At 48.0% G+C, this 26,880-nt stretch overlaps 2 protein-coding genes across 5 annotated transcripts in view; one reads left to right on the plus strand and one right to left on the minus strand.

Moving 5' to 3' along the window:
• The window catches only part of MYO7A (myosin VIIA), a 183,702-nt gene extending 167,412 nt beyond the window's left edge, over positions 1-16,290 (plus strand). Inside the window, exons 40-47 of the mRNA XM_079973283.1 lie at positions 1,656-1,769; positions 2,639-2,726; positions 3,732-3,838; positions 5,797-5,982; positions 7,444-7,560; positions 8,951-9,034; positions 10,319-10,438; positions 15,500-16,290. Coding sequence (XP_079829409.1) covers positions 1,656-1,769; positions 2,639-2,726; positions 3,732-3,838; positions 5,797-5,982; positions 7,444-7,560; positions 8,951-9,034; positions 10,319-10,438; positions 15,500-15,589 — 906 coding nt within the window. The 3' untranslated portion in view covers positions 15,590-16,290. The remainder of the gene's footprint in view (positions 1-1,655; positions 1,770-2,638; positions 2,727-3,731; positions 3,839-5,796; positions 5,983-7,443; positions 7,561-8,950; positions 9,035-10,318; positions 10,439-15,499) is intronic.
• Positions 16,291-16,629: 339 nt separating this feature from the next.
• Positions 16,630-26,880, minus strand: part of GDPD4 (glycerophosphodiester phosphodiesterase domain containing 4) — a 42,616-nt gene continuing 32,365 nt past the window's right edge. For all 4 annotated transcript variants that reach the window (XM_079973808.1, XM_079973807.1, XM_079973805.1 and 1 more), the window contains 6 exons: positions 26,421-26,645; positions 24,557-24,714; positions 23,610-23,757; positions 22,420-22,502; positions 19,837-19,919; positions 16,630-17,186 (listed from right to left, as the gene is read on the minus strand). In XM_079973808.1, coding sequence (XP_079829934.1) covers positions 17,158-17,186; positions 19,837-19,919; positions 22,420-22,502; positions 23,610-23,757; positions 24,557-24,714; positions 26,421-26,645 — 726 coding nt within the window. In that variant the 3' untranslated portion in view covers positions 16,630-17,157. The remainder of the gene's footprint in view (positions 17,187-19,836; positions 19,920-22,419; positions 22,503-23,609; positions 23,758-24,556; positions 24,715-26,420; positions 26,646-26,880) is intronic.

Raw genomic sequence — 26,880 nt, forward strand, 5'->3', positions numbered from 1 at the left:
ATTCTGATTAGACGCTGCTTCAGTTCATTTTGAACTTCAGCCTTTCTCCCCTGTGCATGTCCAGCATCAGGTAGTGGGGGTTGCACTAAGTGCCAAAGTTGCTCCCCCACTAGCAAATATTCCATTGCAAAACTCCACTGTTCCCAGTTTTGCCCACTCAGCTTCTGACTGAATAAGGCCATCCTCATCCCAAGCCTCTGCGCTCAGTCACGCGCTGGTAAAATCCAATAGCTGGTTGTTTACTGCCTTGCACCTGGCAGCTAAACGCAGGCTATCTTGAAAGGCCCTCCAAGAGCAGTGAGATAACAGACAAAACAAACGCTGGAATTTTCACCAGTGTTTTTCATAGAATCATAGAATCATAGAGTTGGAAGAGACCACAAGGGCCATCGAGTCCAACCCCCTGCCAAGCAGGATACACCATCAGAGCACTCCTGACATATGGTTGTCAGGCCTCTGCTTAAAGACCTCCAAAGAAGGAGACTCCACCACACTCCTTGGCAGCAAATTCCACTGTCGAATGGCTCTTACTGTCAGGAAGTTCTTCCTAATGTTTAGGTGGAATCTTCTTTCTTGTAGTTTGGATCCATTGCTCCGTGTCCGCTTCTCTGGAGCAGCAGAAAACAACCTTTCTCCCTCCTCTATGTGACATCCTTTTATATATTTGAACATGGCTATCATATCACCCCTTAACCTCCTCTTCTCCAGGTTAAACATGCCCAGCTCCCTTAGCCGTTCCTCATAAGGCATCATTTCCAGGCCTTTGACCATTTTGGTTGCCCTCGTCTGGACACGTTCCAGTTTGTCAGTGTCCTTCTTGAACTGTGGTGCCCAGAACTGGACACAGTACTCCAGGTGAGGTCTGACCAGAGCAGAATACAGTTTTTCCAGCCTCTCACAGTCCCAGCCTCACATGGCTTGTAATTTTCCACATCCCATCATGTTTACTTTTCAAGCTAGCAGCTCGCAGCTGCATTGCTTCTATATCGTAACAAAGAGTACAGGAACACCCTTTTATGGTTAAGAGTACAGGAGCAGGAACATCTGTGATGTCAGCTTACGTGTATAAGCTTATGTGTCTGGATTCCTGGGGAAGGGGGGAGAGGGTGCCTGGAAGATATATATACTGTATGCAATTTCTCTTGCTTTTGTGCTTGCTGTGAACCGATTCATGTAGTGCCTTCTGCTATCCAGAGAGCAGAATAAATCCTTTCTCTGAACCAAACCTCGGTGTCATTTGACTCCTTCCTCCCTGTTCTGGGAGCAATGCTCACCCTACCAATCGGTAAAGTCTAATAAGGCTACACCATGCTGTTTTTTTAATTGTAATCTTATATTGTGAACCACCCTGAGATCTACAGGTTTAGGGCTGAACACAAATGTAATAAAATAATTATTTATTTACTTTTAATACTTTGCAAACCACTTAGAAGCCCGTTTCAATTTCATTTTCATTTATTCAATTTCTATACCGCCCTTCAGCCAAGGATCGCAGGGTGGTTTACGATATAAAAACACAGACCGTAGTGAAAACGAAAACAATAACCCCCTCCACAGTATGATGTTGGTATTAAGCGATACATGAAATAAATAAATAAGGTCTCAGGCCTTAAGCACCACAACCTTCTCAAGTTCCTGCTCCATTTTTTTGGCAGGCGTTTGAAGTGGAATCGAGCACGAAAGCCAAGGACTTCTGCCAGAACATCTCCAACCGGCTGCTGCTTAAATCATCGGAGGGTTTCAGCCTCTTTGTCAAAATCTCTGACAAGGTGAGTGGACGCCCAGTGCTTCATCTGGCGTTATATCAGAGGACTGTGGACAGCTTCCCCCACTGGAATCATACAAATCCCCATTGCGCCATGTTGTTGTTGTTGTTTAGTCGTTTAGTCGTGTCTGACTCTTCGTGACCCCCTGGACCAGAGCACGCCAGGCCCTCCTGTCTTCCTCTGCCTCCCGCAGTTTGGTCAAACTCATGTTTGTAGCTTCAAGAACACTGTCCAGCCATCTTGTCCTCTGTCGTCCCCTTCTCCTTGTGCCCTCCATCTTTCCCAACATCAGGGTCTTTTCAGGGAGTCTTCTCTTCTCATGAGGTGGCCAAAGTATTGGAGCCTCAGCTTCAGGATCTGTCCTTCCAGTGAGCACTCAGGGCTGATTTCCTTCAGAATGGATCAGTTTGATCTTCTTGCAGTCCATGGGACTCTCAAGAGTCTCCTCCAGCACCATAATTCAAAAGCATCCATTCTTCGGTGATCAGCCTTCTTTATGGTCCAGCTCCCACTTCCATACATCACTACTGGGAAAACCATAGCTTTAACTATGTGGAGATATTTCCACCGGATAGGTGGACATTCCTTTCCCTTCCTCCAGGCTTAATTCAGGGGGCTGGTTGGGGCAAATGGGGCAGTTGAAAAGGTTGACCAAGAATATCGTTGCAGTTGGCCATCCATGAGCCTAAGGTATCACAGCATCCTTGGTGGCTGGCTGCCCCTCCACTCTATAAATGCTTTTTCCATGCAGACTCACCAAAGCCCTAGCCTGAGCACCTTCCAAAGCCAGCATAAATCAGCAGGTGCGAATCGCTTGGCAAGTGGAATCGCAGGCCGCTTTGCCGTTGGTTCATTGCCATGTTTTCTTCCAGGTCATCAGCGTACCTGAAGGAGACTTCTTCTTTGACTTTGTCAGGCACCTGACAGATTGGATCAAGAAAGCCAGACCACCAAAAGATGGTAAATACCTGTATAACTGCTTGTGCCCTTTCATTTGGAGAGCACTTAATAATAATAATAATAGCCTGAGGGAAACGTCAGTTTTCTTTTATTTATCACATTAAAAATATATATTTATATGCCATCTTTTCCTCAAAGGAGGTCAAAATGGTGTGCATGGTTCTCCGATTTTATCTCCACAACAACCCTGTGAGGTAGGTTAGGCTAAGAGTGCATGACTGGCCCAAGGTCTCCCAGTGAGCAACATGGCAGATTGGGGATTCGAACCCTGGTCTCCCAGGTCATAGGCCAACACTCTAACCACTGCACTAACATGACTGCCTGCTCTTTTGAGGCTGGAACTAGAAACCTTCTCCCTGACGTACTAGTTTTCTATGTGCAGGGTGTGTGTGTGTGTGTGTGTGTGTGTGTGTGTGTGTGTGTAAAAAATGGAAGAGGATTTCTTCACCTCACTGTCCAGCAATGGGGGAGAAATTCAGTTCAGACCGCATTTAAAAGGCAAACGTGCCCATTTTGCAATTCCCAAAACAATTCACACATCATCACCGTTATTGCTATTGTTATTACCATTTGTATATTTCCCTTCACTCGCAGATCTCAGGGTGGTTTTCCAGATTTTGTAGTGCAATTCTACAGCCAGGTAACATGAAGAAAAATGCAATGCATTGCAGCGGAGCGTGCACAAAAATGCATCACATTAGACAAAATACAGTGCAAAAAATGCATTATATTTGTGGGGAGCGCTTGCAAAGATGGGTATATCAGGGAAAGCTGCATGTATCAGATATGCATATATTCACTGATGAATTTTCATGAGAACTTTGATTTTTAATGGCAAACTGATGACAACAGAGAAAAAGCAAAATGGTCTGGTTCACACATTCCTATCTGAAGTGGTCCACCCCAGGCCTCAGGGAGAATTAGTCGGTAGTTCCACATATAGTCTGCTGCCCTAGAATGCACAGCTATTTCCTAGCTTAATTTTGCAATGATTTCTTTGGGCAGGGATAGTGCCTTCTCTCACCTACCAAGTGTTCTTCATGAAAAAGCTGTGGACAAACACTGTGCCTGGAAAGGATTCGATGGCCGACTCCATATTCCACTATTATCAGGTATTGCTGCTGTTGTTTAGTTGTTTAGTCGTGTCCGACTCTTCATGACCCCATGGACCAGAGCATGCCAGGCACTCCTGTCTTCCACTGCCTCCTGCAGTTTGGTCAAACGCATGCTGGTAACTTCGAGAACACTGTCCAACCATCCTGTCCTTTGCTGTCCCCTTCTCCTTGTGCCCTCCATCTTTCCCAACATCAGGGTCTTTTCCAGGGAGTCTTCTCTTCTCATGAGGTGGCCAAAGTATTGGAGCCTCAGCTTCAGGATCTGTCCTTCCAGTGAGCACTCAGGGCTGATTTCCTTCAGAATGGATCAGTTTGATCTTCTTGCAGTCCATGGGACTCTCAAGAGTCTCCTCCAGCGCCATAATTCAAAAGCACCCATTCTTCGGCGATCATCCTTCTTTATGGTCCAGTTCTCACTTCCATACATCACTACTGGGAAAACCATAGCTTTAACTATATGGACCTTTGTCGGCAAGGTGAGGTCTCTGCTTTTTAAGATGCTGTCCAGGTTTGTCATTGCTTTTCTCCCAAGAAGCAGTCTAGGGGAGCAGAACCCCAGCCTCTCTGAGTTAGGAACATCAACACCAAGGGAACTTGAAGCCTGGGGGGGGGGGGGTGGACAGACCCAAAGCAGGCAAGGCCTCCGAACATAGCTCAAAGCAAAAAGATGATTAACAGGTGCATTTGCTGAGCACCTTTCAAGATGGCATCTTACCCAGGAACTCCAGGAAAGATAACAACAAAAAGGACTCTATCAAGGCCGGCTCTATCGTTAGGTAAAGCGAGGCGGCTGCCTCGGGCAACCAATCCTGGGAGTCGGAGAACAGCAGCGAGCTGCAGGGTTGAATTTGGTTCCATTCACATTTTGACGCAAACCCGCCAGTTTGCGCATCCTGAAATGATATGCAAACTGTAATGTACCTATTATTGGGAATCTGCATGTCTCTGAGTACTGCGATGCTGTTCTCTAAGCAAAGCACATGTTTGAGGCAATAATGTACAAAAACGCATCGTATCAGTCGGGAATTGCTTGCCAGAAAAAGCTTATATTAAGCAAGATTTGCCTGTCAAAATGTGCATATGGAAAGAAATATGTACTTGAGGATGGAAAAATGAGAAACCAAAATTGACAGATTATGCATTTGCAGTCTCACATAAGCAACTGCGAAAGCAATGAGACAAAGGTCACGTTAACAGAAAAGTTAACTCTTGACTTCAGGCATCTACATTTAGGATCCTTTTAGAAGCAGCGAGGGAGAAGTAGCCTTCTGCAAAATGGCCAAAGCACAATTTGCTTCGTTCACTATTTGTCAGAGGCAACAACAGACTCTTCCAGGCATTGTGCAAGAAACCGTCCCTTGAACCCATCCAGAAGCTGTGAAAGAAAGACAGATATACCGTGTTTTTCCATGTGTAACGCCCCCTCCTTGTATAAGACGACCCCTGTTTTTTGGGACCGCAACAAAAAAAAAATGGGAAGGAAATTGCCCAAACTTGGTGAGTTTTTTGGGGGGGATTGCCCAGAGTTGTGGAGCTTTTCTTGGGGGGGGTCATCGCCGCCAGTCATTCTACAGCCTGCCCACCACTGAAAAACACACTCATCATCTGCACGCTCACTGCCACTCGACGCAACCACAGCCCATTGCATGCACGCCTGGCCGCTGCCATAAATCGACCGCCCAATTGCTGCAGCTGCAGCCAATCGTCAGCAGGCCTTGCCGCAGCAACCAATCCCACGCCCAACTGCCACTGCCAATCTTCTGCTGGCTGCTGCCACCAATCACCCATCCCCCCTCTGCTATCTGTGTGTAAGATGACCCGCAATTTTTGTCTATTGTTTCTAAGGGAAAAAATATCGTCTTATACACGGAAAAATACGGTGCTCTCTATGGGCGAAGTCGTCTTTTTGCTCGTGTGACTTTGCAAAACGCTCTGTCTCTCTCGCTCTGGTGCAGGAATTACCAAAGTACCTTCGCGGCTACCATAAATGCTCGAGGGAGGAAGTCCTGCAACTTGGGGCCCTCATCTATAGGGTGAAGTTTGAAGACGACAAGTCCTATTTCCCCACCATTCCTAAACTCCTCAAGGAGCTGGTGCCTGAGTCTCTCATTCGGCAGCTGTCTCCAGATGACTGGAAGAGGGTAGGTCTACTCCAGCACCACCCACCCACCCCAATGTCCCACTTGCACCCCTGGACACCCCGCCCCCCCTTTGCACCCTTTCCATCCCACATGCATATCTTTTACAGCATTGCCAGCTTCCAGATCAGGGCCAGATTTAGGTTTGATGTGGCCCTAAGCTACTGAAGGTAATGGGGCCCTTTCTATGTCTTACTCTGGATTTTGTCAACAGACTTTTGGTTCTGGCAAAAGCAAGGATCTGTTTCGGGAGAAAATTCCCTTTGGGGGTCCAGTCTGAAGACTCACACTAAATTCCCCTGTGGGTCCTAGAAGCTGTCTTTTACATCTCCCTGTGTCTGGGACATAGCTGTCAACTTTTCCCTTTCCTTGCGAGGAATCCTATTCGGAATAAGGGAATTTCCCTTTAAAAAAGGGAAACGTTGACAGCTATGGTCTGGGACAGGGCCGGATTTAGATTTGATGAGGCCCTAAGCTACTCAAGGTAATGGGGCCCTTTAAATGTCCAGCTGTCCTTTGCCAACAACAAATTGTCACTGCTTTTTGTGTTGAATATATGCTACATGGTAATTTATGGACCTAATAGGTCTCTCAAGCCATTTGCACATGTTGCCATGCAAGCAGTCCATGCAGAATGGGGGCACCCTATATATAGAAATGAGCGAAACAGTGATATTTTAGGGAGCAGGCTAGCAGGCGGGGCCCATGACTTACATCACAGGAGCCTACACAACACAAAACACTCTTGCTGTATGTAGGTTTTATTCTATTTGTTTTTTATCTTATATTTTGGAAATGTACATCCAGTTCTTTTTTTCCTTTAATTTTTTGGGGGCCCCCAAGAGAGTGGGGCCCTAAGCTATAGCTTGTTTAGTTTATACGTAAATCCAGCCCTGTCCCAGATCAAAAACCCCAGATCTCTAACATCATTTGCACACAAATTATGTGGTTGGTGTCCTTGACTGCTTGTTGAGATGGAGGTAGAATTCAGTTCAGTTTGCATTTAATGCAAACATACCTGATTATCACTTTTCGATACATTACACAAACTGAAACACAGGCATCCTTTCAAATCAGCACTTCTGTTTTTGTTTTTGTTTTTCCAGTGCAGTGAATCATAGAATCATAGTATCTTAGAATGCTAAGGGACCCAAAGGGTTGTCTAGACCAACCCCCGCAATGCAGGAATCACAGCTGAATTAATATGAACAAAAATGCATATCCTGGGGTGAAATGTGCAAATAAATGCATATAAAATGCCTTGTTTGTGGACAATTGCTTTGCAAAAAGTGAACTTGAGGCAAAATTGCATTAAAATTATAATTTCGCCCCAAAATGCTGGTGAATTTTCATGAGGACTTTAAAAAAAACACACACACAAATTGATGTGAAGGAAATGTGGGAAACTGAACTTCAAATTTAGAAGAATGAGAAACCGAAATATTTTTTACTCTTTCTGTGCAGTCCATTGTGGCCTATTTCAACAAGCACGCTGGCAAAACGAGAGAAGAAGCCAAGCTTGCCTTCCTGAAGATTGTATTCAAGTGGCCTACGTTTGGATCTGCTTTCTTCGAAGTGAAGGTGAATATGGGTGCTTCTTTATATCATCTGGAGGGTCCGGGGATCTAGGCTGGGACAATGGGTATCAGAAATATTTGCTTGCTTGCTTGGTTGTTTTCGTGACAAAATCTGCATTTTTGCTTTTTGTTCAAAAATAATATATACACAGATAAATTGGTAGATCATTTAGGGTGGCAGCATCTACTCTTCGGAATTCCCTGCCTATTGAGATAAAGCAGGCCCTTTCACTGTACTCTTTTTCAGTGCGTACAAAAAACATTGACATTTAGACAAGCCTACCCTGATGCTTTCAAAGGGACGCGGGTGGTGCTGTGGGTTAAACCACAGAGCCTAGGACTTGCTGATCGGAAGGTCGGCGGTTTGAATCCCCGCGACGGGGTGAGCTCCCATTGCTCGGTCCCTGCTCCTGCCAACCTGGCAGTTCGAAAGCACGTCAAAGTGCAAGTAGATAAATAGGTACCACTCCGGCGGGAAGGTAAACGGCGTTTCCGTGCGCTGCTCTGGTTTCGCCAGAAGCGGCTTAGTCATGCTGGCCACATGACCCAGAAGTTGTCTGCGGACAAACGCCGGCTCCCTCGGCTAATAAAGTGAGATGAGCGCCGCAACCCCAGAGTCGGTCATGACTGGACCTAATGGTCAGGGGTCCCTTTACCTTTTTACCCTGATGCTTAGAGAGTGCAGGTAATTTTAATCTGCTTTCACTTGTGCATGTTTTAAAGTAGGGTTGGGATTTTTTTTTCTTTGATTATATTGTTTTCTTGTTTGTAAACCACTTTGAGGTGTTTTCTTTCTTTCTGTTAACAATCAAGGGGTGTATAAATTTTATTTAATAAACAAATGAAACCCAATCAGTTACTAGACGGGCAGCCAGGGGTCCCCAATCTTTGAATTGTTGTATGTACCAAATTTGATATATACACACACACACACATGCACACACCCTGCCCATCTGGCTGGGTTTCCCCAGCCACTCTGGGCAGCTCCCAACAAAATATTAAAAACACAGTAAAACATCAAACATTAAAAACTTCCCTCAACAGGGCTGCCTTCAGATGTCTTCTAAAAGTCAGATAGTTGTTTATTTCCTTGACATCTGATGGGAGGGCGTTCCACAGGGCAGGTGCCACCACCGAGAAGGCCCTCTGCCATCCCACAGAACTGAAGCAGGCAGTGTCCTCCCAGCCAGAAAACAAGACAAAACATCTCCATGCACATGCCAAACAAATGAAACACAGACAAAAATGTTGGCATCACACAGTGAAAAAGCAACACACACAAAAACCCCTTACTTTAAAAAAAAATGAGAGGGGCAGGGTGATTGGCATGTGCATGTCATTCCCACCCCCCACCCCAGTCCTTTAACATGTCTCTACCTTTGCACTCCAAACAGCAAACAACTGATCCAAATTACCCAGAACTCCTCCTGATCGCCATCAACAAGCACGGCGTCAGCCTCATTGATCGCAAAACCAAGGTAAGGCAAGTCTTTCATGCAGCTTCCCTAAAGCTTCTCTGTCATCCATGCAAAGTATCAAGATTGACAGGTGTGTTGCCCTGCCCATCTGTCAAAGTCGGCCTGCAGCCAAAAAGTTTCACCTACATGATGTAGATGATGAGATGGAAACTAAAGGCCTTTCCCCTGCACTCTATCGCTGACTTGTTGTTGTTTAGTCGTTTAGTTGTGTCTGACTCTTCGTGACCCCATGGACCAGAGAACGCCAGGCACTCCTGTCTTCCACTGCCTCCTACAGTTTGGTCAAACTCATGCTGGTAGCTTGGAGAACACTATCCAACCATCTCGTCCTCTGTCATCCCCTTCTCTTTGTGCCCTCCATCTTTCCCAACATCAGGGTCTTTTCCAGGGAGTCTTCTCTTCTCATGAGGTGGCCAAAGTATTGGAGCCTCAGCTTCAGGATCTGTCCTTCCAGTGAGCACTCAGGGCTGATTTCCTTCAGAGTGGATAGGTTTGATCTTCTTGGAGTCCATGGGACTCTCAAGCGTCTCCTCCAGCACCATAATTCAAAAGCATCAATTCTTCAGCGATCAGCCTTCTTTATAGTCCAGCTCTCACTTCCACACATCACTATTGGGAAAACCATAGCTTTTACTATACGGACCTTTGTTGGCAAGGTGATGTCTCTACTTGCGCGCTTCAGTTTTTTGATCTTATATTCAGTTCAACGCATTTGTGCATCACTTTGTGATAGCTGCTTTTAACGTCCTCCAAGTCCCAAAAATTCATCAACCTTTTGGAATGTATTTCTCCTACAATGCACATTCTTGTATGCAATTTTCCCTAATGCAACACATTTTATATGTCGGTTTCACCAATATATGCATTTTTATGCACTGAAACTACCCAGGTTTGCACCCGGGGAGCTCACTTCAGTACTGCTAAGGCAGTGGTTTCACTTCACTGCCAGAGGTGCATTCCATTGTGTCTCGAGACAGACAGATAGATGCCCACCAACCATTGCCTAATGTTTCCATATTTATATACTACTTTTGGTTGGAGAACAGCATCACAAAACCTGGCGAAATGTGAGTTTCACACATCATTTCAGGAAGTGCAGATGAGCCGAATCATTCCCCCCCCCCCGGCCCTACCATTGAGTGTCCTGTCTAAGCCTCCCTTGACCGTGTGTGGTGGATCCCTTGTTTCCATGGAGTTGCTGAAGGCTGAGTTGATGGAGTGGGGAGACAGGGTCCAGAGTCGGGTCTGTGGTGACACTCCTGACTTCCTTTCCCGTGTCCCCAGGATATTCTCATCACGCACCCCTTCACAAAGATCTCCAACTGGAGCAGCGGCAACACCTATTTCCACATCACCATCGGCAACCTGGTGCGGGGAAGCAAGCTGCTCTGCGAGACTTCGCTGGTAAGTCACCCAAAATGCTTTCAGGAGCACACAGTTCCCAAATGTGGAGGAAAATGGACCTTCAGACTGTGGTGCCTCTACATAGCTCCTCCAAGGCCTTGGCCATCTGCTGTTGGTCATGCTTTGTGGGGATTGAGTTGGCCTGCATGGGTTGAGTTTTAAAATGGCCGCCTGGTGCCATTGTGATGTCAGGTGACTGGCAGGTCAATGGCACCGCCTCCCGACCAAACCTGGTCCCCGAGATGGTGGGGAGATGATGTGGAATGCTGGCCAGCCCCACAAACCTAGCTTAGATACACTCATACCATTATAGGAAGAGCTCGCTGGATCAGGCCAATCAACAACAACAATAACAACAACAACAATAATAAAAAAAAATTATTTATACCCCGCCCATCTGGCTGGGTTTCCCCAGCCACTCTGGGCAGCTTCCAACTGAATATTAAAAACAATGCAGCGTCAGACATAAAAAACTTCCCTAAACAGGGCCGCCTTCAGTTGTCTTTTAAAAGTAAAATACAGTGGTACCTCTGGATACGAACGGGATCTGTTCTGGAGCCCCGTTCACATCCTGAAGCGAACGCAACCTGCGTCTGCGCGTGCTCAGGTCGTGATTTGCCGCTTTTGCGCATATGCATGACATCATTTTGACCATCTGCGCATGCGCGAACGGCGAAACCCAGAAGTAACGCATTTCATTACTTCCGGGTTGCTGCAGAGCCCAACCCGAAAGCACTCAGCCTGAAGCAACTTTAACCCAAGCTATGACTGTAGTTATTGCCTTGACATCTGCTGGGAGGGTGTTCCACAGGGCGGGTGCCACTAATCAGAAGGCCTTCGGCCTGGTTCCCTGTAACCTCACTTCTCGCAGCGAGGGAGCCGCCAGAAGGCCCTCGGCACTGGACCTTAGTGTCCAGAATCCTGTTCTCCCAGTGGCCAACCACATGGCTGTGGGAAACCCACAAACAAGATCTGAACACAATAGAACTGCCCCTTGTTCCCTGCGTCTGAGGTTTCCAGCAACTGGTATTCACAAGCATTGCTGCATCTGAGACAGAAGATAGCCTTCTCTGCCATGGGTTTGTCAGATCCTTGCTCCTTCTGACAGGGCAGAATTTGGATCCTGGCACAGAACCAATAGTGCATGAGAAATTCTGCTTTTGCTTCATAAATATATATACATAATACAATCATACCTCTTGTTACGTTTGCTTCATGATACGTATTTTCAGGTTGCCTCCCACGGCGACCCGGAAGTACCGGAAAGGGTTACTTCCAGGTTTCACCACTCGCGCATGCGCAGACACGCAAAATAACCACGCGCATGCGCAGAAGCGGCGAATCGCAACCCGCGCATGCACAGACGCAGGTTGCATTCCTTTCAGGTTGCGAATGGGGATCCAGAATGGATCCCATTTGCAACGGAGGTACCACTGTAATAACAAGCTTTCTGGACCTCAGGGCTGGAAAAAGATGAGTGAAGTCTATGGAGACTGAGGTGATGACAAAATAAGTACTGTCTATATGGTAGCATATGGATGCGGGTGGCGCTGTGGGTTAAACCACAGAGCCTAGGACTTGCCGATCAGAAGGTCGGTGGTTCGAGTCCCCACGATGGAGTGAGCTCCCGTTGCTCGGTCCCTGCTCCTGCCAACCTAGCAGTTCGAAAGCATGTCAAAGTGCAAGTAGATCAATAGGTACCACTCCAGCGGGAAGGTAAATGGCGTTTCCGTGCGCTGCTCTGGTTCGCCAGAAGCGGCTTAGTCATGCTGGCCACATGACCCGGAAGCTGTACGCCGGCTCCCTCGGCCAATAAAGCAAGATGAGCACCGCAACCCCAGAGTCGGCCACGACTGGACCTAATGGTCAGGGGTCCCTTTACGTTTACCTTTATATGCTAGCATTGGCCTGCCAAGTTAGATGGAGAGAAGAAAATATAATTACCCTGAGTAGAGGAACGGTTGGGACTAGGTCTGCTTTTCAGAGCTGGACCCACCCCCCCATTTCCCCCCAACCAAGCACATTTTCCAGGCTGCGGGGAGGGAGTGTGGGGTACTCCCCCAACAGCCCACTTCAGAGCAGAGCTCCCTTTTCTCCTGCAAACTGACTTCTAAAAAAATGTCCGACCCTCCAAATGTCCCTATTTTCCAGGGACTGTCCTGGATTTACAGAAGCTGTTGTGGTTTCTGATTTGAGCTCAGAATGTCTACTTTTGCTTAAAGGTAAAGGGACCCCTGACCATTAGGTCCAGTCGTGGTCGACTCTGGGGTTGCGGTGCTCATCTCGCTTTAGTGGCCGAGGGAGTCGGCGTACAGCTTCTGGGTCATGTGGCCAGCATGACTAAGCCGCTTCTGGCGAACCAGAGCAGCGCACGGAAACGCCGTTTACCTTCCCGCTGGAGCGGTACCTATTTATCTACTTGCACTTTGACGTGCTTTTGAACTAGGTTGGCAGGAGCAGGGACCGAGCAACGGGAGCTCACCCCATCGTGGGGATTCAAACCGCCGACCTTCTGATTGGCAAGTCCTAGGCTCTGTGGTTTAACCCACAGCGCCACCCACGTCCCTTCTGTGCCCTTATTATCATCAGAGAAATGTTGGAGGGTATGGAGTTATGCGACCCCCAAGCCAAGGAGATCAGTAACTATACAACCTTTAGAAGAAATCTGAAGGCACCCCTGTCTAGGAAAGGGTTTTTAAAAAAAGTTTATTATGTTTTTATGGATCCTGGAAGCCGCCCAGAGTGACTGGGGCAACTCAGTCAGATGAGCAGAGTATAAATAATAAAATTATAATTAATATTATTAGGGGGCAGGTTGTCCCTATTTTCATCGGAGGAATGTTGGAGGATATGGAACGGTGCAAAATAGATTGTCCGCTTCCTTGTAAGGCCACATTCCAGGCACGTTCAAGGAGAAACATCAACCAGGCCAAAGACTCGGGGTGTCAGACAGGGTGGTGGCTTGAGAATTCTGAGGGCCAGCTGGGGAGGTCTGGGGGGCCACATCCAGAACCCCACCTTGATACTTGAGGTTGGAAAGAAGGATCCTACCCGAGGAGGCGGAGGAGAAATTATTATTATTATTATTATTATTATTATTATTATTATTATTATTATTACTCTGCTCATCTGGCTGGGTTTCCCCAGCCACTCTGGGCAGCTACCAAAAGAATATTAAAAACACGATAAAACACCAAATATTAAAAACTTCCTTAAACAGGCCTGCCTTGAGATGTCTTCTAAAAGTCAGGTAGTTTTTTATTTCCTTGGCATCTGATGGGAGGGCGTTCCACAGGGTAGGTGCCACCACCGAGAAGACCCTCTGCCTGGTTCCCTGTAACCTCACTTCTAGCAGGGAGGGAACCGCCAGACGGCCCTCGGAGCTGGACCTCAGTGTCTGGGCTGAACGATGGGGGTGGAGACGCTCCTTCAGGTATCCTGGGCCGAGGCCATTTTGTGGGAAGGTTTACTTTAGTACTTGATTACTAGATGTCACCGTTTCCCGGGGACAGTCCCTGGATTTACAAATCAGTCCCTATACAAAATCCATGGAAGTTGAAAAGTGTGCCCGGATTCATTGAAAAAATCTGGTAACCTTACTTTAGCTGAGTTAAACAATCCCCTTTAGAAGTTTATGCAGCAATCAGCTTGTTGCTGACTCGTCTGAGTTCTACTAGCAAATATGTATTCCTGGTTAAAAATCCCTTTGAATCCCTCTTAGAGAGTACACACACAAATCTGATTCATGTTAATATAAAACTATTTTCCTCTCAGATTCATTCAGGTTTACAGAACCGTACCTGAAGGCAGGCTTAGGTTACATAACAAGCAAATGAACTATACCAGAGGGACGTTGGTCCTGAGGCGACTGCAACTGGGCAGTTATCTTTCAAAACTACCAGCAACCGACAAACGGGTTGTCACAGCAATCGGTTAGAACATGGAGGCCATTGGTCCACTGTCGGAATGCTGTACTTGACTGCACCTTTACATCCCACACATTTAGGGGTTTGAATTGTGCTCAGAAACATACTGGGGGGGGTGCTGTCTGTCAGGAGCTCGTCCTACACTCGAGTAGGACCCTGGCAGAGACACATGCCTGACTGGCATGTTCTCTCCCTCCTGGTAGATCGTTCAGGAGCTTCAAAAGCTTTCTTCAGCCCGATCATCACAGCGACTGATGCCAACCAACACCGGCACACTTAGGGATCCGCAGAGTCTTTGCAGCTTGCGTAACAGACCTCAGGAACTCAGCATTTTGGCTAATCTACTTTATTTACATATAAACACACACGGAGCACTGCAACATGGCTCCCTCTCTCTCTAGCACCAGACAGCATTTGGTTTCTACCCAAATGCAATTCTGGTTTTAAACGCAGTACAGTGGTGCCTCGCAAGATGAAATTAATCCGTTCCGCGATTCTCTTCGTCTAGCAGTTTTTTCCGTCTTGCGAAGCAAGCCCATTGACGGCTTAGCGGATTAGCGCTATTAGCGGCTTTTAGCGGCTTTTAGTGGCTTATCGGCTTAGCAGATAAGCAGATAAGCGGCTTAGCGGCTTAGAAAGGGGGGGGGAGGAAAAAACCCCGCAGGAACTCGCAATACATTTTCGTCTTGCGAAGCAAGCCCATAGGAAATTCGTTTTGCGAAGCACCTCCAAAACGGAAAACTCTTTCATCTAGCGGATTTTCCGTCTTGCGAGGCATTCGTCTTGCGGGGCACCACTGTATAAGGAGTCTCTATAGGAGTGTATTGTATTTTAAAATGGGGTTTCAGAGTTTTTAGGGGGGTTTGAATGTCTTATGTAGATTTTTCAGTTTCATTTTTCTGTATGGGACAATGACAATAAAGATATATCGTATCGTATCGAATAAACCAAGGACAATAGTCCCACTTCCTGGAACACAGTAACATAAACATCCTGTCTCCATCACTTTCCACTCTGTGGAGTCAAAACATACACCGTCATGTGAAAGACAACAATCCCATGACTGCAGTCACGGAGCAGGAATTCTAACACTATCAGGGTGTGTCAACCTTGTCCCTCTCGACTCTTCCCCCAGGGCTACAAAATGGACGACCTCCTGACGTCTTACATCAGCCAGATGTTGACGGCGATGAGCAAACAGAGGAGTACAAAAGGCAGCAAGTGAAGTGAGAGGAGCCACAGGCCTCTGGGCCTGGAGTTACTCTGTCAGCTGAGGACTGTGGGATACCCCTGTAGCTGGGGGAAGACCTTCTCCACCCACGTGTGGAAGATGAGCCGGACTCCTTCCGAAAGCATGTCAGACTCCGATTCCGAGGACTGTGGGCTGACGTCCCCTTCCAGCGAAGATGACTATCTGTGAGAACAGCCTTTGCGTCGCCTCCCCTTTCCTCTCCCCGCTCCTGGATTTAAGCCTCAACGCATCTTCTGTCACCCTGAGGCTACAGCAAAACTCCGGCGTGGTTTTTTAAGAAAATTGGAACCAAAATGGCAGGACACGCCAAGGGCCGTGTGGAGGGGAAAGCTCCACGCTGCTTGTTTTAAGGCCTTTGAAACACATTACCGGCGACAAGATGGACCCATGCCAGAAATGGAATGATCTAGTGGATTCAGGGCTTTCATTCTTTCTCTTTCTTTCTTTTCGGAAGATGAGAAGCGAAATACGTTTTTTGTTTGCTTGTTTCCAAAATGAAATGTAAAAGGCCGGGGAGAGGGAGCCCATTTCACGAAAGGAAACAAAAATAATAATAACCTGAAGGGCAAAAGCATAGATTGACTTGAGATGTAACGTATGCTGCGGGGGTGTGGGGGTGTGTGAAATGCTTAAATGTGCAATAGCTGGACTTATTTAAGGAGGTTTGGTTTTGACGGCTGTTTATTTCGTATTCCTTTTATTTATTTAACATAGTGGGGTCGGGTGGCTTTTCTCGGTTGGTAAGTTTGTAGAGACTGTCATTCAAGTGGGCTTTGAACAGAACTTCCTCCTACCTGAGGAAATTCAGTGGAAAGACCTGATCAGGAATATTTGGTGTGGTGGGTTGTTTGGCAAAGGCATTTTTCACGTTGTGCCCGGAATTTTCCAGTCTTGGGTCAAAGGAGAAGAGTAAGCGCTGAAAGCAGGATGCTGTAAATTCTGGCGGTTCCAGAGCTACCCAGCATATCAAGGTACACCAAACTTTAGAAGTAAACAGAACGGGATTCAGTGTGTGGAATTCACTTCCTTTATTTCTTAAGAAACTCATCTTTCTTATGTATGTAAAAAAATTAAAGTAATGATTAGGTTTGCAGCAGGGGGCATTATGGGGAAAAGACTGGCTGTAGACCCCTCTCCAGTGAGCCAGCACAGCCCTACTTTTGTGGCACCTTGCAGCAGGAACCCACACAGGCAAAGAGAGACCCTCAATTTTCACTAGAAACACCCAACCAAAATGTCCGAAAGGTGGGTGCCTTTTTGCCACTCCAAAGAATGGTCCAGTGCCTTGTGCATGAGGACAAGATACAATCTACTTGAGCTTGATTCTGCATCTCCTAAGAAGTAGTCAGGGAAGAAAGGGAGAAAGATGGGGAATTGCTGGTCTACCGCATAACGTCAGCTGTGCAAATCCCTCAACAATTCCAGTCGCCGTCCCGTGAGTGTCCTCATCCGTGAGGCTTCCTAGAGAGCAAAGCTCTTGGATGAGAAAGAATCTTCTGTCTAGATGATTCTCTTCACTAAACAGCTGGCAGGCGAGACTCTCAAGACACAATGGGCATCCTGTCGAGTTCTGAAAAAATATAAGGATGAAATATATCTCACCACTATATGCAGGGAATAGCCTGTAGACCAGTTCATAAATATTAGGAAAACCTGGTTGTTTTTGTACCATGGTGAATCTCAAGGTTTGTACACTTCTTCCTCCCCACTGCTCTTGTATTCCAGAGGAGAATGGTTGCTTTTAAGTTTAAACTAACCAAGGTTCCATGTGACGTGGAACAAGGTTCAGAAGCCTGTGGTTAGTTTAAAGCATGGTTTGAGAATAGCCAGGATCTGAAGCCATTTATTTTGTAGCTTGTTCTCACTAGCCATCATTTAAATGGCTCACAGGTCCCTGAATTCAGAGGTCATGGGGGAACTGTGGGTTGCTTAAAACCAGAAGCACAATCTTCTGATCCTATGTGCGTGAAAAGTGGTGAGGGGAGCTCACAAGCACAGAAGTCTGAAACAGTGGGATTATATTTACAAAATCCAGTCTTCGGGATGTATAAAATACAGTTCTCATAGTGTGGACAATCAAGATACAGTGGTACCTCGGGTTACATACGCTTCAGGTTACATACGCTTCAGGTTACAGATTCCGCTAACCCAGAAATATTACCTCAGGCTAAGAACTTTGCTACAAAATGAGAACAGAAATCGTGCTCCGGCGACGCAGCAGCAGCAAGAGGCCCCATTAGCTAAAGTGGTGCTTCAGGTTAAGAACAGTTTCAGGTTAAGTATGGACCTCCGGTACGAATTAAGTACTTAACCTGAGGTGCCACTGTATTTAGTCCATGAACTTTTGGCCAGAACTTGAACAACTGAGCAATTACATGTAGAAGCTGTGTGTGTGTGTGTGTGTAGATACCGATACCGATATATATTCCTGTACACATAAATATGAAATGTAATATATTGTAGCCTGTGACCACAATAGGTCCCACGCCAAGTGCAGCACAAGGAATGGCAGGCAGGCCCAGGTGAGTTGTTCAATGGGCGGTGTGCTTCATAAAGCGATTTTGGGAAGCCACTGTTCACCTGCACCCTCCATCAAATGTGCCTGCATTTTAACAGGAGGCAGGCTTCACACCATAGGCACCATCTCCCCGGGCCTCTGGGTGCACGAGCACCCACAAAATTTCCTATATAGGGGCTGGTCACCCACAAAACACAGAGGCAGACATGCAGGCACCACACTCTATGGAAAGAGCGTGGAGTGGAAGAGGCAGCACAGAGTTGGAGGAAGAGAGAGAATGGCGTTCGGGAGGGAGAGGCCAGTCGCCACGCCACTGGAGCTCACCCCCCACTATCATGACGCCACAGCATGCGTCGTGATGTCATGGTGTGTGCGTCATGACATCACAGTGTGGGTGGGCCACATTGGGTACTCAGAGTGTGAGGCCCAAGTCGGCGCCATTGCTTCACACAGCAGTTTAGCAAGCAGCTCTGTGAAGCGCCTTGAAAAGTCGGTGGGGCTTGAGGCAAGCTGTGGCGGAGAGAGGGGGGTACAAAGTGAAGGGAGTACAGTCAGGTGGAGGGGACGGGGTAGGCAAGCGGAACAAGCAGGCGTATCAGGCCAGTGTGGTGTAGTGGTTAAGAGCGGCAGACTCGTAATCTGGGGAACCGGGTTCGCTTCCCCGCTCCTCCACATGCAGCTGCTGGGTGACCTTGGGCCAGTCGCACTTCTCTGAAGTCTCCCAGCCCCACTCACCTCACAGAGTGTTTGTTGTGGGGGAGGAAGGGAAAGGAGATTGTTAGCCGCTTTGAGATTCCTTCGGGTAGTGATAAAGCGGGATATCAAATCCAAACTCCTCCTCCTCCTCCTCTTCTTCTACTACGTGTTTGTGTGTGTGTGTGTGTGTGTGTGTGTGTGTACAAACAACGTATATCACATTCTCAGTCAAGTGGAAAGTTCCCAAGCAGGACACAAATATATTGGATTTTCCCTTGTTGGTGTGAGAATCTGCTGCATCACCCTGCCCCTCGTGGTGAACCTTTGACTTGCAGTTTCCTGCCCTCTCGGCAAAGCAGTCCTTGCCTGGCTCCGTCCACCCAAGCTGGCCATTGAATGCTCCTGGACAGGAAGGAGACTGCAAGGGCTTCCTGTTCCACATAGGTCTTCACTGAGCAAAACGGCCTTCCATCTTCAGTTAAAGCAGGGGTCGGCAACGTGCGGCCCATGGGCCAGATGTGGCCCACGAAGACCATTTTACCGGCCCACGAGCCACCCGCAAACCGAGCCGCCCACTCGGCAAGTCCCCTGTGCGCTGCGCTAAAACAACGCGGCGCGGGGGCTCGCCGAGTGATGCCAGAAATGGCGTCTGTCCATGCGCAGATACCAGAAATTGCTTCTGTGCATGTCCAGACGCTGAAAATCGCTTCTGCGCAGGCATGATTTTCAGCGTCTGGGCATGTGCAGAATCGATTTCCGGCGCCACGGACATGCACAGACGTGATTTCTGGCATTGCGCTGCGCCAGTCCGGCCCACGGATGATCTCTGTGGGAGTCATCCGGCTCATGGCCAGTAAAGCTTGCTGACCCCTGAGTTAAAGGATCAGGTGGAAGGCGGAGAAGCTCTCCTTAAGAGCTGCGGCGGATTGGTGCTGGATGGACAAATACTCTTGCCTGCTAGAAGGTTGTTTGCTGAGGGCACAACCCCAGAGAGGGCAAGGCTCACCTGTCTCAGGTGTGCTGCATGGACCATTATCAAAGGTCCTGTTGCTTTGAGCTTCATAGGTGGTGTGGCCCACCTCTCTCCACCTGGGCGGGGGGGGGGGAGAGAATATGCTATTATTCACAATCCATGAAACTCTCTCACACACACACCCCAACACTCACCTCCAGGTCTCTATTTGCAATGGGTGGGTGTGCAAATATTGGCGTACCTTATGGGGCCATTGTAAGGATTACTGGTGGGGGAGGGGAATATGTGAGCTGTGCTCTCTAAAAATAATTTCCTTTAATTGCATACATAGGGGCTCACATGTTAGCAGGGTTGGAGTCAATTGGGAGAAACTTGGAATCACTGAATTGTAGAATTGGAAAGGTCTCAAAGGGTAATCTAGTCCAATCCCCTGGCAACTAGCATAATAATAATAATAATAATAATAATAATAATAATAATAATAATAATATATCTATACCCTGCCCATCTGGCTGGGTTTCCCCAGCCACTCTGGGTGTCTCCCAACAGAATTTTAAAAACACAATAAAACATCAAACATTAAAAACTTCCCTAAACAGGGCTGCCTTCAGATGTCTTCCAAAAGTCAGATAGTTGTTTATTTCCTTGATATCTGATGGAAGGGCGTTCCACAGGGCAGGCGCCACTACCGAGAAGGCCTTCTGCTTGGTTCCCTGTAACCTCAATTCTCGCAGTGAGAGAACTGCCAAAAGGTGTCCGGGCAGAACGATGGGGGAGGAGACGCTCCTTCAGATATACTGGACCGAGGCCGTTTAGAGCTTTGAAGGTCAGCACCAACACTTTGATTTGTGCTCAGAAACATACTGGGAGCCAATGCAGGTCTTTGAGGACCGGTGTTATGTGTTCTTGGCGGCTGCTCCCAGGAGGGGCAAGAGACCCAGCGAAGAGGTTTCCCCCCCAGTCCAGCTCTCAAGGAGATGATACTGTGGAATTAGTCCACTGGCTAGGGCCCTTAGGGGCAGGGCCATCTTTCCCATAGGCGCTAGGGGTGCGGGGCACCCAGGCGCTGGGCTCTCAGGGGCACTAGGCTAAGAGTCCGGGGCCCAAGAGTTGAGCCCACCCATCGGTCGGAATGCTGCGGCGGGCTCTTTTTTTGAAATACTTTATTGTCACTTGTACAACTTGTTTACAGTGCGATTACACGAGCACCCCCCACTCAGTTCTCTTAGTCTTAATTCCCCTCGTTTACTGACACACACACTAAACCCGAAAGTCGGTTGCCCTGTTGTTATCTTTTCACTCAGCAGCCTAACAGCCCACGGATAGAAGCTGTTCTTTACCTTGTTGGTGCGACTAATCCTGCTTCTATTATCTTCTGCCCGAGGGCAGGAGATCAAGAAAGGGCTGGCCAGGGTGTGAATCATCCCTGGGAATTTTCCTCACTCTTCTGAGGCAACGTTCTTCCGCTATTTCATCCAGCGGATTCACGGGACAGCCCATAATATCTTGTGCTGTATTCACCACCCTCTGTAGGCACTTCCTATCAGTTGATGTCAAACCAGCGTACCACACCGTGATGCAGTAGGAAAGGACACTTTCTATTGTGGACTGGTAGAAGGTGGCGCTGTGGGTTAAAGCCTCAGCGCCTAGGACTTGCCGATCGAAAGGTTGGCGGTTCGAATCCCTGCGGCGGGGTGCGCTCCTGCTGCTCGGTCCCAGCGCCTGCCAACCTAGCAGTTCGAAAGCACCTCCGGGTGCAAGTAGATAAATAGGGACCGCTTACCAGCGGGAAGGTAAAGGGCGTTTCCGTGTGCGACTCTGGCTCGCCAGAGCAGTGATGTCATGCTGGCCACGTGACCTGGAAGTGTCTCCGGACAGCGCTGGCCCCTGGCCTCTTAAGTGAGATGGGCGCACAACACCAGAGTCTGTCAAGACTGGCCCATACGGGCAGGGGTACCTTTACCTTTACCTAGAAGCAGACAGCTCTGTTTGGGGACGACCAAGCCAGCAAGACGCTGAAGCCGCTGGCTGGCTCTGCCATCCTGTGCGCCTGGGACTGGGCAACCTGGGGGGGGGGGCGCCGGCCAGATCTTTGCACCCCAGTGCCGTATATTCTTAAGACAGCACTGTGCCAGCCAGGAGACCGCAGAACCTGCCCCTCCCCAAACCTCATAGCAACTTGGGGGGACTACTGGGATGCCACCGGACCCAGAAGTGAGTTGAAACCCTAGCCCTAACCCATTGATGACACAGGACCAGCAGATGTCTCGGGAGGAATTGCAGAATCATAGAATTGTCGAGGTGGAAGGGACCTCTGAGGGTCATCTGGTCCAACCCCCTGCAATGCAACTATAGCATCTGGGACTGATGGGCATCCAACCTCTAGAGCAGTGTTTCTCAACTTGTGGGTCCCCAGATGTTGTTGGACTACAACTCCCATCATCCCTAGCCAGCATGACCAGTGATCAGGGAAGATGGGAGTTGTAGTCCAACAACATCTGGGCACCCACAGGTTGAGAACCGCTGCTCTAGAAGCTCCAGCTAAGGTTGGAGGCCTTGAGAAGGACTTGATTTTGTTGTCACGCTGGGAGTGCATGGGGAGGGGGAAGTATTTACCAGTGAAAAGTGAATATAAGAAGGATGAAGAAGACCGCCAAGACGTCTGTCGCTATCCACATACTCCGGTACTCGCTGGGTGTCTGTAACAGAACAGGGGGCAAACTGGAGTCACACGTCAAGGTGAAACTGCAGAGAGGGTGTGGGACTCTGAAAAGAATGACGAAAAAGAAGGACCTGGGCCATTTGACAGTGAAACAGTTCAATGAAAATAGGGACGTCCTATCCGTACCCGCCAACATTTCTCCGGAGAAAATGGGGACGTCCTAAGGAAAAGTGGGGCATTCTGGGATCAAATCAGAAACCGGGACAGCTTCTGTAAATCTGGGCCTGTCTCTGGAAAATAAGGGCGCTTGGAAGGTCTGGAGATGGGCAGTGAAACCTCACTCAAACCAACTCTCTTATAAATGATAGTCTGCCATAAGTGAACACGTTTTTTAAGTACAGTGGTACCTTGGTTCTCAAACTTAGTCTGTTCCAAAACCAAAGCGTTCCAAAACCAAGGCACGCTTTCCCATAGAAAGCAATGCAAAGCGAATTAATCCATTCCAGACTTTGAAAAACAACCCCTAAAACAGCAACTTAACATGAATTTTACTACCTAATGACACCACTGATCCATAAAATGAAAGCAATAATCAATGTGCTGTACTATAAAATAAATAAGACAGTATTGTAGATGATAAAAATTACAATTGATTTTTTTTCTTCCCTGCACTGATGATAGTCATTGTTTGGATGGGGGGCTTTTATCCATTTCCGCAGTTACACAATCAATCAATCAGTAGCTGAACTGGGTTCCAAACAGTCACAAAAACAAATTAACCGAAAAAGCCTCAAAAACAAAAACGCAAAATAAATAGCAAAAACAAAAGTGCAAACTTAATCTGTTCCGGAAGTCCGTTTGACTTCTAAAATGTTCAAAAACCAAGGCGCAGCTTCTGATTGGTGCAGCCGCCCCTGAAACAAAAGCCAACAGCCGCATCGGATGTTCAGCTTCCGACAAATGTTCAAAAACCGGAACACTTATTTCTGGGTTTTTGGTGTTTGAGAATCAAGGCGTTTGAATACCAAGGTACCACTGCAAGGGTAGTCCAAATTTTGTGGCGTTCTGGTGTCTCAGTGGCTATCAACCACGACAAGTAGTTGTGGTTCCCTTTCACTGACTGGGAGATGCTGTCTCCACTTACCAAGAGGAATAGAGGCCGCTGGAGGTCCCCCAGGGTGTGGACAGCATTGGTGGTGACGGAATCAGCCCCAGAACACCACGCCAAGGAGAACAGCCATGGCTCGCTGACCACCCAGAGGTTGGTTGAGATGTTGGCTTTCGCGTATTCCCTGTCAAGTGAACACAGGGGTTCCTCTTAGACCAGGGGGGTTCTTGAGGCCCTGCTTTCAGTGGCTGCAAATTACGGAGCCCACCAGTCACAAAATGGTGACGCTGGGGCAAAGCCAGTAGTGGGCAGAGGCCGAGTTGGGCATAATCAGCTGGCAAGGGCCAACACCATGCCCTAGTGCTACCTAAGCTGTCTTTCAGTATTGCTAAATTCTCTGCAGCCTTGTGGCAAGGAGTTCCATAGCTCAGCTTCAAGAACAGGCCTTTGCCCTGGAGGTATTTTGACTCAGCCTCTGCATTTTGGGCACTTAGAAACTACCGTATTTTTCGCTCCATAGGGCGCACCGGACTTTAGGGCGCACCTAGTTTTTAGGGGGGGAAATTGCTATCGCTGAAGCCAAGGAGCCTGCATTCGCTCCATAGGACGCACACACATTTCCCCTTCATTTTTGGAGGGGGGAAAGTGCGTCCTATAGAGCGAAAAATACGGTACTCGGTAAACTCTTGATGTGGTGAGTGGACTTGATGGAAGGATACCAGTTTCCCAATATGTGGGTTGAAGTCACTCACCGGGGGTCTTAAATCGCCACTTCCAGCACCATCTTGCTGCCCCCTTGCTCCTTAGCACCCCCACTAGGCAATCCCACCACCTCCCAGGGGGCAGTACCGCCCCCCCTTTCGGAACCACTGATCTGCCACTTCATAAACGTCTCGCTGAAATTTGCCTGAAACATTCACTGCGGAAATCAAGACTCAGTTTTCCGATATGTTCTCTGAGGGTGGGTGGCGGAGTCAACCTACCGAATGTCTACCCAGCGCAAATCTCTGTAGTCCAAGTTGAGCCTGGAAATGCGAGACATCTGGAGGACCTCGACTGGGTAAGCCACGCCTGAGGTCTGCTGGAATTCAGGAGCTAAGCTCTGGACAATGGATCTATACTTTGGTTCCAGCCACAAGACCTGCGATTGGCAGAAGATGAACAGAAATTATTCCTGTTAGGATATAGTTCCATTCCACATTAGAACAGGCATATGGAGTTGTATGTCTGTTTACTTCCAGCACAGTCTGCTGGGCACATCCGCTGTATATAGCTTTTGCCTATGCTGTTTAAAGGTAAAGGGACCCCTGACCATTAGGTCCAGTCGTGACCGACTCTTCAGTTGCGGCGCTCATTTCGCTTTATTGGCCAAGGGAGCCGGCGTACAGCTTCCGGGTCATGTGGCCAGCATGACTAAGCCGCTTCTGGAGAACCAAAGCAGCGCACGGAAACGCCGTTTACCTTCCTGCCCGAGCGGTACCTATTGATCTACTTGCACTTTGACGTGCTTTTGAACTGCTAGGTTGGCAGGAGCAGGGACCGAGCAATGGGAGCTCACCCCATCACGGGGATTCGAACCACCGACCTTCTGATCGGCAAGTCCTAGGCTCTGTGGTTTAACCCACAGCACCACCCAGGTCCCATGCCTATGCTGTTTACTTGGACACAAATGGAAGCAGGCATGTTTTTCTTTTGTCCTGATGCTGAATAAACACTTGTAAATATGCTTACATATGCCTCTGTCGGCTACTTCCGTTACAAAGAGTTTTTATCTCTGCTGGCTTGAGTGCTCAGTCTCTAAAGGTCTCTGAGGCTTGAGTCGCAGTTTTTGATGCTGCCGGCAGGAGGGCTGGAGTCAGCTCCCTGTCTCCCCGGACACATCCCAAAATATCCTACCAAAGGGTTTGGCTGGCCGGAACAGTGAGCACTTCACGCTGCAACATTTTGTTGCAGTTGCCGCAGGTTTGTGTTGTTTTATTTTGAATGTTTTCAACTGGGCTAGCTATAAAGCATATTCAGTCAGGCTTACAACAAAACCACTTCCGCGATAAACAAGGAGGTGGGGTTGCGGGCGGCACGCCCCTTCCCCACATTCACGGGGGTTGGCTCCAGCCCCCACGATACCTAAGGGAATCCCCGCCCGTGTCATTTTTTGCAGATTTTTTTTGCTCTATAAGACGCACCAGACCACAAGATGCACCCAGTTTTTGGAGGAGGAAAACAAGGAAAAAAATATTCTGAATCTCAGAAGCCGGAACAGCAGGAGAGATCGCTGCGCAGTGAAAGCAGCAATCCCTCTTGCTGTTCTGGCTTCTGAGATAGCTGCGCAGCCTGCATTCGCGCCATAAGACGCACACACATTTCCCCTTACTTTTTAGGAGGGAAAAAGTGAGCCTTATAGAGCAAAAAATACAGTAATTTTGCTTTCATCCCTAATGCCCAGAAACCACCCCCCTTATCTCAGGAGGTACGGATCGCAGCAAAGTCTCTGATGGAGCTCTAGCTAACCAAGCCAGCTATCTGAGCACTCTTCCACTGCACCAATCGGGGGGCAGGTAAGGAAGGGGGAGTATTTGCTTCACAAATTTGAGGAAAATCTCCCCAGACCGCATCTGGGGGACATGTCCAGATCAGAATACAGACATAGAAACCTGTGGCCAATCAGTGTGGACAATACTGAGCTAGATGGACCAATGGCCTGACTTCCTGTATGTGGTGTTTTTTTAATCCCCATCAGTGATTTGATACCTGGCGGGTCAGGATCTGGCCCACACGCAACATACTCGGGGGGGGAAATTCAAGTTGGATAAAGAGGGGCGGGGTTTCGGAGGAGGGGACGTCTCGTACCAAGTGAGATTTGTTCCCCATTTCGTTTTTGAGGACCTCCACGGTTCTGTCGATCCAGGTGTCCCTGTAAGGGTGATGCGCTGGAGGATGCTGAAGATCAAAGAGGACCAGTTTGTCCTCCTGATAAGCCAGTTTCAAGAGGTCGCTGAGCTTGTAGACTCTCTGCTTTCTTGCCAGTTTTTCATCCTCAGGCGAGAGCGGGGGCATGTTGAAAAAGGGCCTCTTCTGCAAAGGAATTAGGGGGGAAAGGAGCTGTAGCTTGTCAAAGGAGCTGGGAATTATAGCTCTGTGAGAGGTAAACTACAGTTCCCAGGATTCCTTCGTGAGGGGAGCCATGACCATTTTATTTATTAAGAATAACAATAACAATAACAATACCCCACCAATCTGGCTGTGTTTCCCCAGCCGCTCTGGGCATCTTACAGCATATATAAAACAGAGTAAAACATCAAACATTAAA

Source organism: Podarcis cretensis (assembly GCF_951804945.1).
Source record: "Podarcis cretensis genome assembly, chromosome: 4".
NCBI classification, from domain to species: Eukaryota; Metazoa; Chordata; class Lepidosauria; order Squamata; family Lacertidae; genus Podarcis; species Podarcis cretensis.